The following is a 14,338-nucleotide window of genomic DNA, read 5'->3' as shown; positions in this document are numbered from 1 at the left end:
TGTCATGTGGAAATGAACGCCAAAGGATGAAGCTTCTCAGATAGCTACTTATGCAGTTGTCACTAGACCTCAGTAGTTTCTGTATTTCAGCTCTATTTATGTCAGATTAGTTTATTTTCTTCCTGCATCTGGTGCTTATCTGACAAGATATCCTTGTAATGCAGCTTCTCAAGAAGGAAAATCATGGGGTGAGCAGAGTGGTGTTTTTTGTTATTAAGTAAATTATCCAACAGCTGCGTGTTTCACGCAGTTTGGACCTTAGAGCAGAGTTGGTGATCAGGATGATAGGATGAAAGTGTTGGAGCAGAAGGATCTTTTAACAATACACAGAGCTCGGAATAGAGTCTGGGATTTCAGTTTCATTGTACGTCTGCTGTTGGTTATTGGGAAGCTCATTGGTAAAGTGTATTGATTCTTTTTCCTCTGCTAGTTGGTTTGTGTAGACTAATAACCTGCAGCCCCATGTCTAGAAGTGATGGGCTTATGATCAAAAAACGTCATTGATAGAGCTGAAACTTACGAGAGTTGAACGTGGTACGATGGAGAAATTTCCCTTCTTCCAATCACAAAACTCTTTAACTTTTAGTTAGTCCTTTAAAAATCTTAAAAGGACTTTTTCTGCATTTTAAAAACCCACAAATTCTTTTTTTGCCTGAACATGAGCCAGCAGTGTGCCCAGGTGACCAAGAAGGCCAACAGCATCCTGGCTTGTATCAGGAACATAGTAGCCAGCAGGACCAGGGAAGTCATTGTCCCTCTGTACTCTGCTCTGGTGAGGCCACACCTCGAGTACTGTGTTCAGCTTTGGGCCCCTCACTACAGGAAGGTCCTTGAGGCTCTGAAACGTGTCCAGAGAAGGGCTACAAAGCCGGTGAAGGGCCTGAGACACAAGTCCTGTGAGAAGCGGCTGAGGGAACTGGGGTTGTTTAGTCTGGAGAAGAGGAGGCCCAGGGGAGACCTTATTGCTCTCTGCAACTACCTGAAAGGAAGTTGTGGGGAGCTGGGGGTCAGCCTCTTCTTGCAGATAACTGATGATAGGACTAGAGGGAAGGGCCTCAAGTTGTGCCTGGGGGAGGTTAAGGTTGGAAATGAGGAGACATTTCTTCTCAGAAAGAGTAGTCAGGCATTGGAGCGGGTTGCCCAGGGAGGTGGTGGAGTCACTGGCCCTGGGGGTGTTCAAGGAAAGGCTGGACATGGTGCTTGGGGACATGGTTTAGTGGGTGATAGCAGTGGTTGGGGGACGGTTGGACCAGACGATCTTGGAGGTTTTTTCCAACCTTAATGATTCTATGATCTCTTGGGTGGAAGCCAAACCACACGCTACTTGCCAAGCTAAAAAGCTGCCCCCCCCTACTTTTTTCCTTCTCTTTTTTTCTTCAAGTTGCCTGTGTAATGGTATGGGGTGTGAGCAGAAACAGAAATTATGACTTCTGTGGCTAATGTTCAGGTCACCTGTGGAAAGCCAGATCTTCATTCTCGCTTCTGTCACTAAGGCTCTGTAAAGATTTGCATTTTGCACATGGCTAGTGTGTGCTTATTTTCTGTTTGTTTTGTATCTGTAGTTGGCTTCGTTATAGTGCAGGGGCTGATACTGAATCAGATGTCTGGATTCTCTAAACAAATGCTGAAGTCTAAAAATTCAGATGTATGCAGTGTAGACTGGATAGTTGGATTTAATTTGTGTTTTTATGCTGCCTGTATCTGTGTATTGCCCACCTAACGCAGGTTAATGTTGTACCTCAGCACAGGAGGAAAGTGAAACAGTTCTTTTGAAATAATCTGTTCTTGTAGAAAGATTTGGCACAACAAGGGCAATGCTTTCTAATTAGTCACACAAGAGACTGTGTGAAGGTTGTACGTATGAATTTAATTATCAAGTTCCCTCACTTTTTTAATACTTGGCAATATGTGGAATGTAGCTGTGGTTTCTGCTTTGTAACATTTCATTTTTAGAGAATGTTAGTGACTAAATCACAAATAAAAAGGATATTTTTATATATCTGCATATATGCAGATATATCTGCATATTTTGCTAGATTCCAAGTAGTAAAATTATCATTTAGCATCTTCATTTGTTTTTTATTTTAGATTGTTAGACCTTAAAAAAATGCCTCCAAGTGACCTTTACAAAAGAGTAAAATGTGGGCTTTGTTGTCTTAACAGTCGAACCACCACTAGAAAAGACAGGACAGATTAAGGATATAGGTCAAGAAGATGGGACTGCAAACAGTGAACAAGGTGAAGAAGAAATGGAAGTTGAAAGTGAGAAGGAAGAAGAAAAACCAAAAGCTGGTGGGGCTTTTTCAAGTGCTCTATCTTCACTGAATGTTCTCCGCCCAGGTTGGTTATTGTAATACATCTGATATATTAACAGATGCTTTAGCCAGCATTTGCAGCAGACTAAAATATTTGAGAGATTAGGGAATGTTTTTCAGCAGTATATCCAGCATCTGAGGATTCAAGAGAATGCAGTTTTCCAAGGATGTTCAATTTTACAAGCCCTATTGGAGAAGATGTTTTACTACAGAATGCTTAATCTTGATGTCAAAACCAGGAATTTCTCAAAGTGTTGACAAACTATGAGAAATATCTAGATTGGAATAGGTGACTTAACATGAATTTTAACTGATTTCAGTTAAAATACTGTATTTAATTTGAATGTCTTGGTTACACGTCTGCAAGGTGTCTCAAATGGTTTCCTATCTTCTTCTGTCTAATGAAGTCTTATCAGGCCTTGAGGCCAAAGAAATCCATTTGAGAAAGTGTTTTTGAAAGTAGTTTGCTGATCGGTAGCTGATTAATGTGGTGGCCATCTCCCCAAATAGAAGCTCCATCTGCACGCTTGGGATCCTAGTTGATTCTCAAATGACTTTTCCTTTAGGGGCAATTGCAAAAGGGCGCGATATGTTCATTATTGCATCTGTAAAGGTACTGCTAGCTTGAAAAAAATACCTTATTTCAAGTGTTAAGAGAATCTGAACTTCAACATTTTGTGCATGACTAGGCAAAGTAATGTTAAAAAGTTACTGGTGTTACAAAGATTGATTTGTGGGGGCCATTCTTTATAATGTATAAGTAAGTTGCATTCATTCAGTGCTAGGGAAGTTAGTTTTTTTCTTCTTACATGTGTTTTTTTTTCTTTCCTTTCAGTATTACAATCTTTTCTTACTAGCTTTGTTACTCCTATTTGATGTCCTTTGATCTCAGAGCTACCATCATCTGTTGAAATGGTTGAGGATTTTTGTTCTCCAGAAGTATGAAGAGTTAGGGGCAATATCAGGACAAGATATGACATAATCAGGAGCCTCATTTTCTTCCTGGTGCAGCAGTCAGGTTTTTGTAAAAGGCTTCCTCTTCTCTAAAGAAGCATGGCCAGCAGGGCGAGGGAGGTGATTCTCCCCCTCTGCTCTGCTCTTCTGAGATCCCATCTGGAGCACTGTGTTCAGCTCTGGGGACCCAGCACAAGAAGGACATGGGCTTGTGAGAATGAGTTCAGAGGGGGGCCACGAGGATGATCGAGGGGCTGGAGCACCCCTCCTGTGAAGACAGGCTGAGGGAGTTGGGGTTGTTCAGCCTGGAGAAGAGAAGGCTCCAGGGAGACCTTACAGCGGCCTGCCAGTACCTGAAGGGTCCTACAGGAAAGCTGGGGAAGGACTCTGTCAGGGAGTGCAGTGATAGGACAAGGAGTAATGGCTTTAAACTAAAAGAGGGCAGATTTAGATTAAATATAAGGAAGAAATTCTTTCCTATGAGGGTCGTGAGGCACTGGCACAGGTTGCCCAGAGAAGCGGTGGATGCCCCATCCCTGGAAGTGTTTGAGGCCAGATTGGATGGGATTTTGAGCAACCTCATCTGGTTGGAGGTGTCCCTGCCAATGGCAGTGGGGAAGGAATTACATGACCTTTAAGATCCTTTCCAACCCAAACCATTCTGTGATTCTAGGAATATATCCCAGAGGGACATGAGGCGTCTGCCCTTACGGCATGTCAGCTAATGGAAGCAGAGCCAGATCTTTTGGGAAAGATCCCATCTTTAAGAGTTACTGGTCTGAGTAATAAAGTTTGCATATGTACCTTTTAAGTTTCTTGTAAATGTTTCTGTGAGTACGGATTTTTTTCCTCTCACTTTTTTTGCGGTTTGCAAAGATGTTTTGATAGGGTGGCAGAGATAAGTAATAAGGAGTCGCAATACCTGTTTTATTGCAGCAGTTGTTTTAACAGTGTAAATGTCTATCTCTAGGAGAAATTCCAGATGCTGCTTTTATTCATGCCGCTAGAAAAAAGCGTCAAATGGCTCGTGAACTTGGAGACTTTACCCCCGTTGACAGTGAACCAGGTAAAGGCCGCCTTGTTCGAGAAGATGAAAATGATGCCAGTGATGATGAAGATGATGACGAGAAGAGGAGGATAGTTTTTACAGTGAAGGAAAAATCCCAAAGGCAAAAGATTGCTGAGGAAATAGGTAAAACCTTTTTAGAGAGACAGCTGGTATTATTTGCACTGTTTTTACTGCAAGTGCTCCCTTTTAACAATTTTAAACAAAGTGTTTTTAAACAGGCATAAATCTGGAGTTACATTTCTCTTTTAAGAAAAAGTACTGCATAATGGAATCTGCGTATACAATTTTGTGCATAGGCTATCTTCTTTTGGTTGGAAGCACACAACTCTGTTTAATCTGGTAGAAACTAAGGAGCAATTAGTGTTGTTCCTGTACTTCTTAGGAAGTATATAGTTGTCAAAAGAAAAACATTAATTCTTCAATATAGGATTCTGCTTCCTGGCAAACAGGTGAAATAATCTTCTGGAGGAGGAGAAATAGTAAGGTAATAGGTTTATATTATTAGGGGGCTTTATCAACAGTTAATTGCAAACTCAGCCATTGGATTTTTGAAATGGAACCTCTGTGATAATGATTTACAGATTAGCATTCTTAATTCCTTGTGAAGAAAAAGGGAGAATGCACTGAGATATTCCCACCAAAGTGTGGTCTTTTAGGTTTTGGAACTCATGGCCCTTACTATGAATACATGATCTTTTTGTTACCTGTCTGTTTTATTCCTCTTCAGGTATTGAGGGAAGTGATGACGAAGCACTGGTGGCAGGGGAACAAGATGAAGAACTCAGTAGATGGGAGCAAGAACAGATACGGAAAGGAATCAACATACCTCAGGCATGTATTTCATTTGAGCTCTTTTTGGTTTGTTTCTGCTATGCTGGATAAATTCATTACAAACTTGGGGAGTTTACGGAAGGCTGTGTTGTCTGAGAATACTAGTATGTAACTTCTGATACTCTTTAAAAAGAAGTGAAAGGTCAGATTTTAAATATCTGGTGGTATCCATTTCTTTAGTCTCTTTGTTCTTGGTAGATACTGATCATGTAAACAGCATTTATTTGCGGCCTCAAAAAGAACAAGAATAATGATGCTTTGAAGAGACCTCTGTTCTTACCAGTGTTTTTTTCAGCCTGTGTAAACAGTATGTGCTTCATTGCTGTTTTACGTGTCTTCTGTTGTGACGTAAACGGAGTTGGAATTGGTAGCAGGTTGTGCCATATGTTGTCTGTACAGTCATAGTGAATTGTCACTCAGTTGAAGATAAGTGTTTTTTAAAAAACATTTCAGCAAAATCAAACGCTGATTCTAATAGATGCTCTTGGCAAAATTAATGCAGTCCCAAATACTTGGTTGTTGTAGGATTTGTAGGCTGGTTAAAAGTGTCATTTAGTAACTTGCTGTAAGTATAAATATTTAGAATAATAATGATACTAAGACTGTCCATTTAAAAAGGTGTTTCTGAGAATTACATTCGTATGTTTCTGTGTACATTTTGCACTTTGTAAGCTTTGAGATGTGAAACAAAGTTTCTCCCTTCTTTAACACAGTACAATCATGTCCTCTTCCTCTAGGTTCAACCAAGTCAGCCTGCTGAAGTGAATAATCTGTACTACCAGAACACTTACCAGACATTGTCTTATGGTTCGTCATACGGCATTCCATACACTTACGCTACGTATGGATCATCAGAAACCAAGTCTCAAAAAACAGATAATACAGTTCCTTTCAAAACACCCAGTAATGAGATGACTCCTATTACTATTGATTTGGTAAAGAAACAGCTTAAAGACAGGTAGGACAGACCATCTTTTTAGACTTAAAGACCTGTCCCCTAGCTTTCTGTTCCTCAGGCGCCTTTTAGTCTTGGTGAGCAAACACAGAGTTTCATCGCTGGAAAAGTACTGACTGGCACATCCATTAAAAAAAAAAAGGCAAACAAAAAAAGCTCAAAGTGAAGATGACATTGACACTTTGTTCGAAAAACTCCTTGGATTGCTTCTCTGGAAGTGAAGCTTTAAATATGTGACCATTGATCTTGTTGAAGACAGGTCTGAGTTTCATCTTCTGGACACTACACAGTCTTATAGTCAAGAATTGAAAGGCTAGTGAGGTGTTTAGCTTGTCAAGTTGCAGTCTTTTAAACAGTAAATCAAATTTTTACCCTTCAGTAGATAAAGAGTTTAAATTTTAATGTAAACATAGATATTTTTTTCTGGTTTAAACATTGTGATCTGCTTGTCAGGTACACAAAATGTCCTACTGAATGAACAACCCAATTGCAGTCAGAAATCATTAGTTATGAACAGCCTGGCACTCTACGTGTCTGCAGTATTGGTTTGTATGCCCAGTGCAGCATTACAAACTCTGATAGTAAATTAAGTTAGTAGACAAAGGCAACTGCCTTGTAGGAACTATAGTTCCTACATATACTTTTTTTTTTCTTTGTTGTTCCGTAAATACCTTTTCCTCCCAGTTTTCCTGTAGGGTCGGCCTTGCAGTATTCTGAGTGCTACATCTCCTTGTAAGAATTACAATTGAGCTGGTAGTACAATGCACTCAGCATAGTCTAGAAAATTAATTTAAATCATTAGTCTTGCTGTTTATGTAGAGGGGAGAAAGGGACAAGTGAAAGTTAGAGGTTGTCTCTTTACAATATTTCCATATATATACTTGGTACTTGCACTGTCTAATATCACAACGGTCTGAAATATATAGACTTTTGGATGTAAATTTGTTATTTATCCGTTGCCCCTCAGGTTGGACTCTATGAAAGAATTGCACAAAGCTAATCGGCAGCAATATGAGAAACATCAGCAAAGCCGAGAGGACTCTACCAAGGCAATTGAAAGATTAGAAGGGTCTTCTGGGGGTATTGGTGAACAGTATAAGTTTTTGCAAGAAATGCGAGGGTATGTCCAAGACTTGCTTGAGTGTTTCAGTGAAAAGGTAAGGATGCAAAAACATTCATCTTTTTTCAAAAAAAAAAAAAAAAAAAAGGACTCTTAGTACATGCCAAACACATCTCTGTTTTTTCAAAAAGTCCCCTGAGAACATACTCCTAAAGGTTTGGTTATTCAAATGTTGAAGAGAGAGCATGATGAAAAGTGAAGGTTGTTATCAAAGACCATTATCTCACAGTATTAGTGACTTCAGATAAGCTAAAAACATTTTTAGATTCTCTGTTTTTTTAGATTTATGGCTTTTCAAGGTTACTCAGATGACATTTTTTGTTAACCTGATACTCAACACATGCAGAAATAATGACGGAATTACAACATTGCTAGCTCTTTAAATGCTTTATCAACACAATATGAAAATTGTATTTTGTGCTATTACAAACTTCCTCCTGTCAGGCAGTTTCACGTGTTTGGTAGTGTTCTAGTGTCTGAAGGAGTTAAAATTAGTGTAGCAGTCTGAAAACACCCAACCTTTATTTAAAAAAAAAATACCGGAAACACAACTTATATAGTATGATACTCTTGTATATTTCTAACTTGAGAATTTAATTCTTTTACCCTGTTTTATTCATGCTATATTTACTTAGGGTTTTTTTTTTTTGTAAACTAAGAGAAGCTCCTCAATACGTATGTGTGTGTTTATACATGCGTATGCACACATACAGGAGCTGTAAAATTCACTTAGCAGTGCATAGGCTATTTCTTTGTTGCCTTCTGACTTTAATACAATAGCACGGTATCTTCTTATTACCCGAGTGGTTAAAGCTGCTGCTTAGCTATCTTGTTAGGCGTGAGAGAGGAATATAGAAGCATTCTGGTTGCTAATCAGTTAGACAGTAATTGTTCGGCATTTAGTTGTCTCCAGAGATTCCCATCTTCAGTCCTGTAAGCTGGAGAATAACTATCAGTTATGAACAAGCCCAAGGAAGTGTGGACCAGTTAATTCGCCCAGCTAACTGATCGGTTTTGAAAAGTGTTGTTCACTGAAGAAGAGCAAAAACCAGGAAGGTGTACTGTTAACTAATAGTGTAACAATTTCAGTTGAGTTCGTCCGAAGGGAATTGACCTACCTAGCTATACTAGGAAATAAATCAATTCCAGCTGTGATAAAGAAAACTAGCTGCTGATAGTTTATCAAACAGGCTTGTTAAAGTTGCTTTCTTATGATATATCTTTGTTTTCCTGGTCTTCTAAAGATTCTACACCTGGACACCCGACTTTCCCAAAATACCCCACATGCCAGTCCCTTGAACTTGTAAGGTGTTACTTTCCATCTCATGCTTCTTAAGTCAGTTTCTGTTTTCAGTTAGAGGTTTCTGTATGTACAGTGAGTTGCAAAATTAGGATGTGACATGGTCAGTTTAACAGAGGCATATGACGTTAATTATGATGTCCTATGTATTTCTCTGTTCTTTGGCCAAATAATCTGTTTCAGAATTCAGTGCTTTCAGCATGACAAAATTACTATCAAATTCAGAGTAGCCCACAGGACATTGCAATTGTTTTTTTTTAAAGGGGTGGGAGGAGGGAACAAAATAAAGTAGTAAAATGATTTATCAGTTTTCACTTCAGTGAAATAATGAAATGCAGCAGGAAGATAGAATCCAATTTTTTGAGTGTAGAGATAAGTTGCCTTCAGCTTTTTTGTAGGAGCTGTGGCCCTGGCTACTTCATATTTAAAACAAGTGCATGTATGTGTGTTTATAATGAATATAGTTATTATGATTATAACATAAAAGCAAAGAAAGTGTGTATATATGATACTGTGGATGTGTCTGTATATATGCATACAAATATATACACACGTGTGTGTGTGTGTGTATATACATATATATAAGCACATATCCCAAATTTGTATAAAACCAGGGCTCCCTATCCTTCCAAATCTGATGCGCTGATGCTTTCTTTTTATTCTGTCAGGACTAGTCAGGGTTATTAGTCGAATTCACATTGTTATTTGTCTGAATGAAAAAGTTGGTTGCTGAACAATCACAAATGAGTGCACGGTGTTCTTGTCCAATGCCCTAGAATTTCTATATATGTCCATTGACTTAGTTTTGGAGAACAGAAAATAATATCGTAAGGTAGACCTTCGTCTTCCTACCACCTTATTTCTGCACCTATACACCATGCTCAGTCCTTCGTGACCCCCATCCAAACAAGACCATTTTGCCTGTATTCTGGTTTTGAAGAGATACTGAATGTTAGAAACGCTTTGCTGATTGGTAAGGTGCAATGGAGAGTACAATGAGGCAACTTCTTTGAGAAACTTAGAAACAAGCAACAGAAGTGTCAAATCCTATATAATGTTTTTTCCCTTAAATGATAAAAATCAGTGAAATGGAAGACGCTTGCATGACTAGTAGTTCCTTCACAAGTACTTATTGTCAAAATCATGCTTACTGAGAAGGCTAGAAAGTGGTAAGGTGTCTTTACTTTTTGAGCCTGAGAAAATACAAGGGGCACAGAAAAATCAAATTCTTACCAGCCTACCTGTGACAGCATGATTAGATGAGCTGTTATTTTACATGCAAAAGCAATTTATTGAAACACACTGTGTGTATCAGGAAAAGGGGGACTGTAGATTAAAATTATCCTTGTCTTCTAAATGTTCAGAGAGCTTTCCAGTTTTCATGCTGTTCACAGTGAAAGTGGGGGGGTGGGGGGAAGTAAAATAAATAATTGAATTCAAGGTAATGACTAAACGAAGCAGTGAATGAATGAGAGCTCTAACTTTGTAGCAGTCAGTGAATCTGTCAGTCACTCATCAACCACAGCATTGATTATAGAGGAATAATGGCTTCTAAGTTTTTTGCATTTTACATGGGAAATAATTTGAGTGGATTCACATATACACATACATAACTGGTTTTTTTTTTTATCCTGAGGCAATTATAGAAAGAACCTGTAGGGATGCTGCCAAAACCTTTCATTTAACTTTTCAGTTTTAGAATTCCCTTGACACACTTAAGGCAAGAAGCTCTGTTTTCAATGGCAAACTGCAATAAAACTATTTTTTGTTGTTTTATTTTTAAATTATTACGTGGGTTTTCAAAACTGTCTTGAACTCAGAATTTAGACTTCCAACACTGGGTTATTCCTTCCCCTTCTCATTCCCTTTGCTTTGTTTTCCCTAAAAGAGAGTTATATGTATGTTGAGTTCCTTTGATTTTGATCCCTGTAGACCACTTTGTTGTAAAGAGCTAAAATTTCTTTCGTTGTAATGTGTCCTCTGATGTGTGTGTCATTCTCAGCTGAAATGGCCCTGCAGCTATAATCTCATAGTTTTAAATTTTACAGGAGAAGGTTGTTTTTTTTTTTTAATAGCTGCTGAGTCACATTCTAAATTACATCAGGAAACAATTTCTGATTTTATCTGTTTTGAAAAAAAAAAAAAAAGTAATCCTGGATGGTAGGCAGCAATGAAATATCTGAGCTAAAAGGCTGGAAGACTATGGACTAAACATATGTCTTGGAGGTAAGGAGGATACGGCATAAGTGTTCATACCAAAAGCAACTGATTCATGGGAGTTGCCTTTCCAAATTAGGAGATTGTTAAAAATTCTGTTTTATATTTGAATATTTATGATGGTCTAATTTTAACTAGTCCCAGGAAATGAAGTTCTGCAGAAGTAGGCAGTGAATCTGCTATTTAATGTCAGGAAATTCCTAGCTGTTATCTATTTTTGTTGCTACTGAAATTCAGTCCACTTTTTTTTTTGTGGCAGGTCTGATCCAACTTAAGTCTGTATCTTTCAAAGATTATACTTAATGCAGAACTCACATGCTTTGTGTGGTTTTGATTCTAATGATAGACTAGAATAACATTTTTACTGATTTGAGTTACCTGTTAGCATAGTATGTTTAAGCATAGTTTTACTGCATTTCAGTGATACTTCCATATATGCTAGTGAAAATTATAGCTAAACAGTAGCTGCTGGCTTTAGGAGATTTAGTTAGATTGATGCTCTGGGTTTGGTTTTTTTTTTTTGTTTTTTTTTTTTTTGTTTGTTTGTTTGTTTTTATTGTGTAGAGTCAGGTTCTCATCTAACTATAGAATACTACTACGTTCTTGTTTAAAGATAAAGTGGAAACAGGGAGATTGGTGAATTGTAAGCATTGTAGCAACATTCAAGTGCACTTAGTAGAGAAAATCAGAGTACTTTTAAATAACATTTCACACAGTGGAATTACTGTCTTACTGTGTAGTCTCATTCAGTCAACAGAAATGACTTTCAGAACACTTGCTGTGCTTGAAAGCTGACAACATTGAATGCATGCGTTTTCTTCAAGTTGAAATATTTACTGGTCTAAATGATACAAATGGTTAAAATAAAGTGGCTTGTGCTGCTAGAAGTGCAGTGACAGCATTATGCTTCGGAATAGTATGGCACCCCAGAAAACTAAGCACCTGAAGAATTTGGTATTACGTAGTGTGTTGTATTTTTACAGGTGCCCCTGATTAACGAACTTGAATCTGCAATGCACCAGCTGTACAAACAGCGAGCTTCCCGCCTTGTCCAAAGACGACAAGATGATATTAAAGATGAATCTTCGGAGTTTTCAAGCCATTCAAGTCAGTCCATCTTGAAGGTTTTTATTATTCATTAAACAACCTTGTTTACTTATTATGGCTAATTTAAATGTAAATGTTTAAAAGTATGAAACTGTCTTGAAGTTTATCCTTACTTTTGAGATAGGTAGAAGCAAATTTAGATTAAAAGTTCTCTAATCTGTTTTGGTTTAAACTCAAAGCTACTCTAACTGACTTCATTTCTCCTTTCTGTTGCTCTTAACTGTATTTTCTCTTTCCTAGCACTTTAAATGTATGCATGGTGGCAGTGACAGTAGTGGTAGCACGTGACTTCAGATTTTCCTCTTTTGTCAGGACATTTTTTTTAAACATCCTTGAATCTGGAAATTTCCTGCAGCATCTACAGTTAACTCTGTACAAAGCCATGAAGCGTTGGGCTAGAGCTGACTTTTCTCTCATGCTCTATTTTGTAGGTAGCATAAGTATTTCTATTCAGACACTTAGCTGCTAAAGCTAAAAAACTGGAAGAGATTATTGCCATTGTTAAAAATCAGACTAATACAAAATGACTCTCAATGACTCTGTGTGGTTTACAGCTTAAAATTAGCCAGCTAAAATACCAGTTTAGTGTGCGTGTTGAGATGGGGGGTCCTCACTGAGCAGTTTTCTTGTGGTGACCATTTCAGTATGTAAAACTCTACAAAGGTCCAAATGTTAACCTGCATGAAAACACACGTTCCTTGGAGGAGGTTTTAATCTGCATGTTAAATGATGATTAAAATACATTAATAGTAGTTGTCTTTCTACTTTGAAGAGTGCCCCATTTTTTTAAAATGTCTTTCTTGTCTGTCCTATTGCTGGCCTAAAATCCTATAGTACAAGCCACTTCCAATTCTGTCACAGCGTGCCCAGAGAAGAAATGTTGGTACCATTAGAACTCACTGAGTATGATAAAGCATTAGGGCATCAGAGTTGGTCATGTCTTTACGGAGCAGTCAGTGTTTGTATTCCTTTTAGGACTTTATTTGGAGCCCCAGGTATCACATGTAGGCCTTGCAGTTTTACCATAAAAGTCCTGTGGTGAGAACTAGAAATCTAGTGTACTGTGAATGAATTTCCTAAAATAAACCTAGAATGGACTATTTTGGACTGGTTTTAGATGGTGAGCAGGTAATAGTGGTCATTGTCAAGGCTGGGTTTTAAAGGGAGATCTTATTTAGTATTGGGGAGTTCTGAGAATCATCTTCCCTGGGTTCTGTGGTAATGTGAGGGACGGAACTGAACTATTTCAAGACACAGTGAACTGATGCCAGCCTTTGATTTGATGTGTGTTGCAGACGTGGACAATTTGCATTCCTTCATACAGTGTCAGAACGCGAACGGGATATAAGTGACCTTAAATTTGTCTGCCCAGTTTTGTTTTACTTCGTTGTAAAGACAAATAGCTCAGATTTGAAAAACATCTAAAAAAATGAATAAATGATGATTTCATCTGTATTTTAAGGCTCTTAGTAGTTCTGGTATGGAATTGTAATATGGACATAGATCATCACTGGTATTTTAAACGATGGATAAGTAAATGGATTTAGTTAGAATATGTAAATTTACTTCTGAAATTTGGGTAGGCTTTTGTTTAGATTTCAATGTTTGTATTTTAGTGGGTAGGTGAGCACTGGCTAACACTCAATTCATTTCTGAAGATTTATACGAAAAGAATGATCTGGAAGCATTCTTGGATCTGTCTGCTGGTTGCTGATCAGTTTCACTGCTTAGCTGTGCTATTTTCCATCATTGGGAACATCTTTAATGAATTGTGGCTTACAAGGAGCTGGGGGGGAGGATTTATTTTCCTGCTGATTTTGATGCATTTGAAACTTGAGGTGATGTCAAGAATATATGCATAGAGACTCTGACTAGAACTCTGGAGTAACATATATTCTGACTCAGGTCACTCTTCTCTGCCTTCTGTTTTGTTCATTTTATTTTCAAAAGATACATGGTGGACATGTTTATATAAGGAGAACTGTATGCCTTGGAATATTCAGTTTAAGAAATACCTGTTAAAACCATTGACTTTTATATAGCTGTGCTCTGTGTGAGAGGGACAAGAGTGAAGTATGGTGAAAACGGTCTTCTGTTTGACATTTAAGTGGAGATTTTTCCGAACTCCATTACTTCCTCTTTTAACCTCTACACTGGCGGATTCAAGACCTCTGGGTGTATCTTACACTTTCTACTTCAAATTACACTTAGTTTAAAGTAGGCACAGGGCTCTTGTGAGACAACCTATAACACATTATATAATCATAGTTAAACGTTTTAATTTTCATCGATGTAATTTTACAGATAAAGCACTGATGGCACCAAATCTTGATTCTTTTGGACGAGACAGAGTGCTCTATCAAGAACAAGTAAAGCGTCGGACTGCGGAAAGAGAAGCTAGAAGGTAGAGTACTGAGATTTCTTACCCATTAGGAGTATTTCCTACTCACAGAATACTGTTACCCAGCGT

At 38.0% G+C, this 14,338-nt stretch overlaps 1 protein-coding gene across 2 annotated transcripts in view; it reads left to right on the top strand.

The window, feature by feature from the left end:
* The window catches only part of PAXBP1 (PAX3 and PAX7 binding protein 1), a 28,890-nt gene that overhangs the window by 2,207 nt on the left and 12,345 nt on the right, over positions 1-14,338 (top strand). Inside the window, exons 3-9 of one of the 2 annotated variants that reach the window (XM_080556783.1) lie at positions 2,164-2,340; positions 4,240-4,335; positions 5,066-5,169; positions 5,907-6,127; positions 7,092-7,281; positions 11,745-11,868; positions 14,173-14,272. In XM_080556783.1, the coding sequence (XP_080412909.1) occupies positions 2,164-2,340; positions 4,240-4,335; positions 5,066-5,169; positions 5,907-6,127; positions 7,092-7,281; positions 11,745-11,868; positions 14,173-14,272 (1,012 nt within the window). Of the gene's footprint in view, positions 1-2,163; positions 2,341-4,239; positions 4,462-5,065; positions 5,170-5,906; positions 6,128-7,091; positions 7,282-11,744; positions 11,869-14,172; positions 14,273-14,338 lie in introns of both variants that reach the window. The other variant, XM_080556782.1, reaches the window with a different exon arrangement.

This window comes from Anser brachyrhynchus (assembly GCF_964034855.1).
Source record: "Anser brachyrhynchus genome assembly, chromosome: 1".
Lineage (NCBI taxonomy): Eukaryota > Metazoa > Chordata > Aves > Anseriformes > Anatidae > Anser > Anser brachyrhynchus.
The sequence above is the reverse complement of the archived record's forward strand: the minus strand, read 5'-3'. Positions and strand labels throughout refer to the sequence as shown.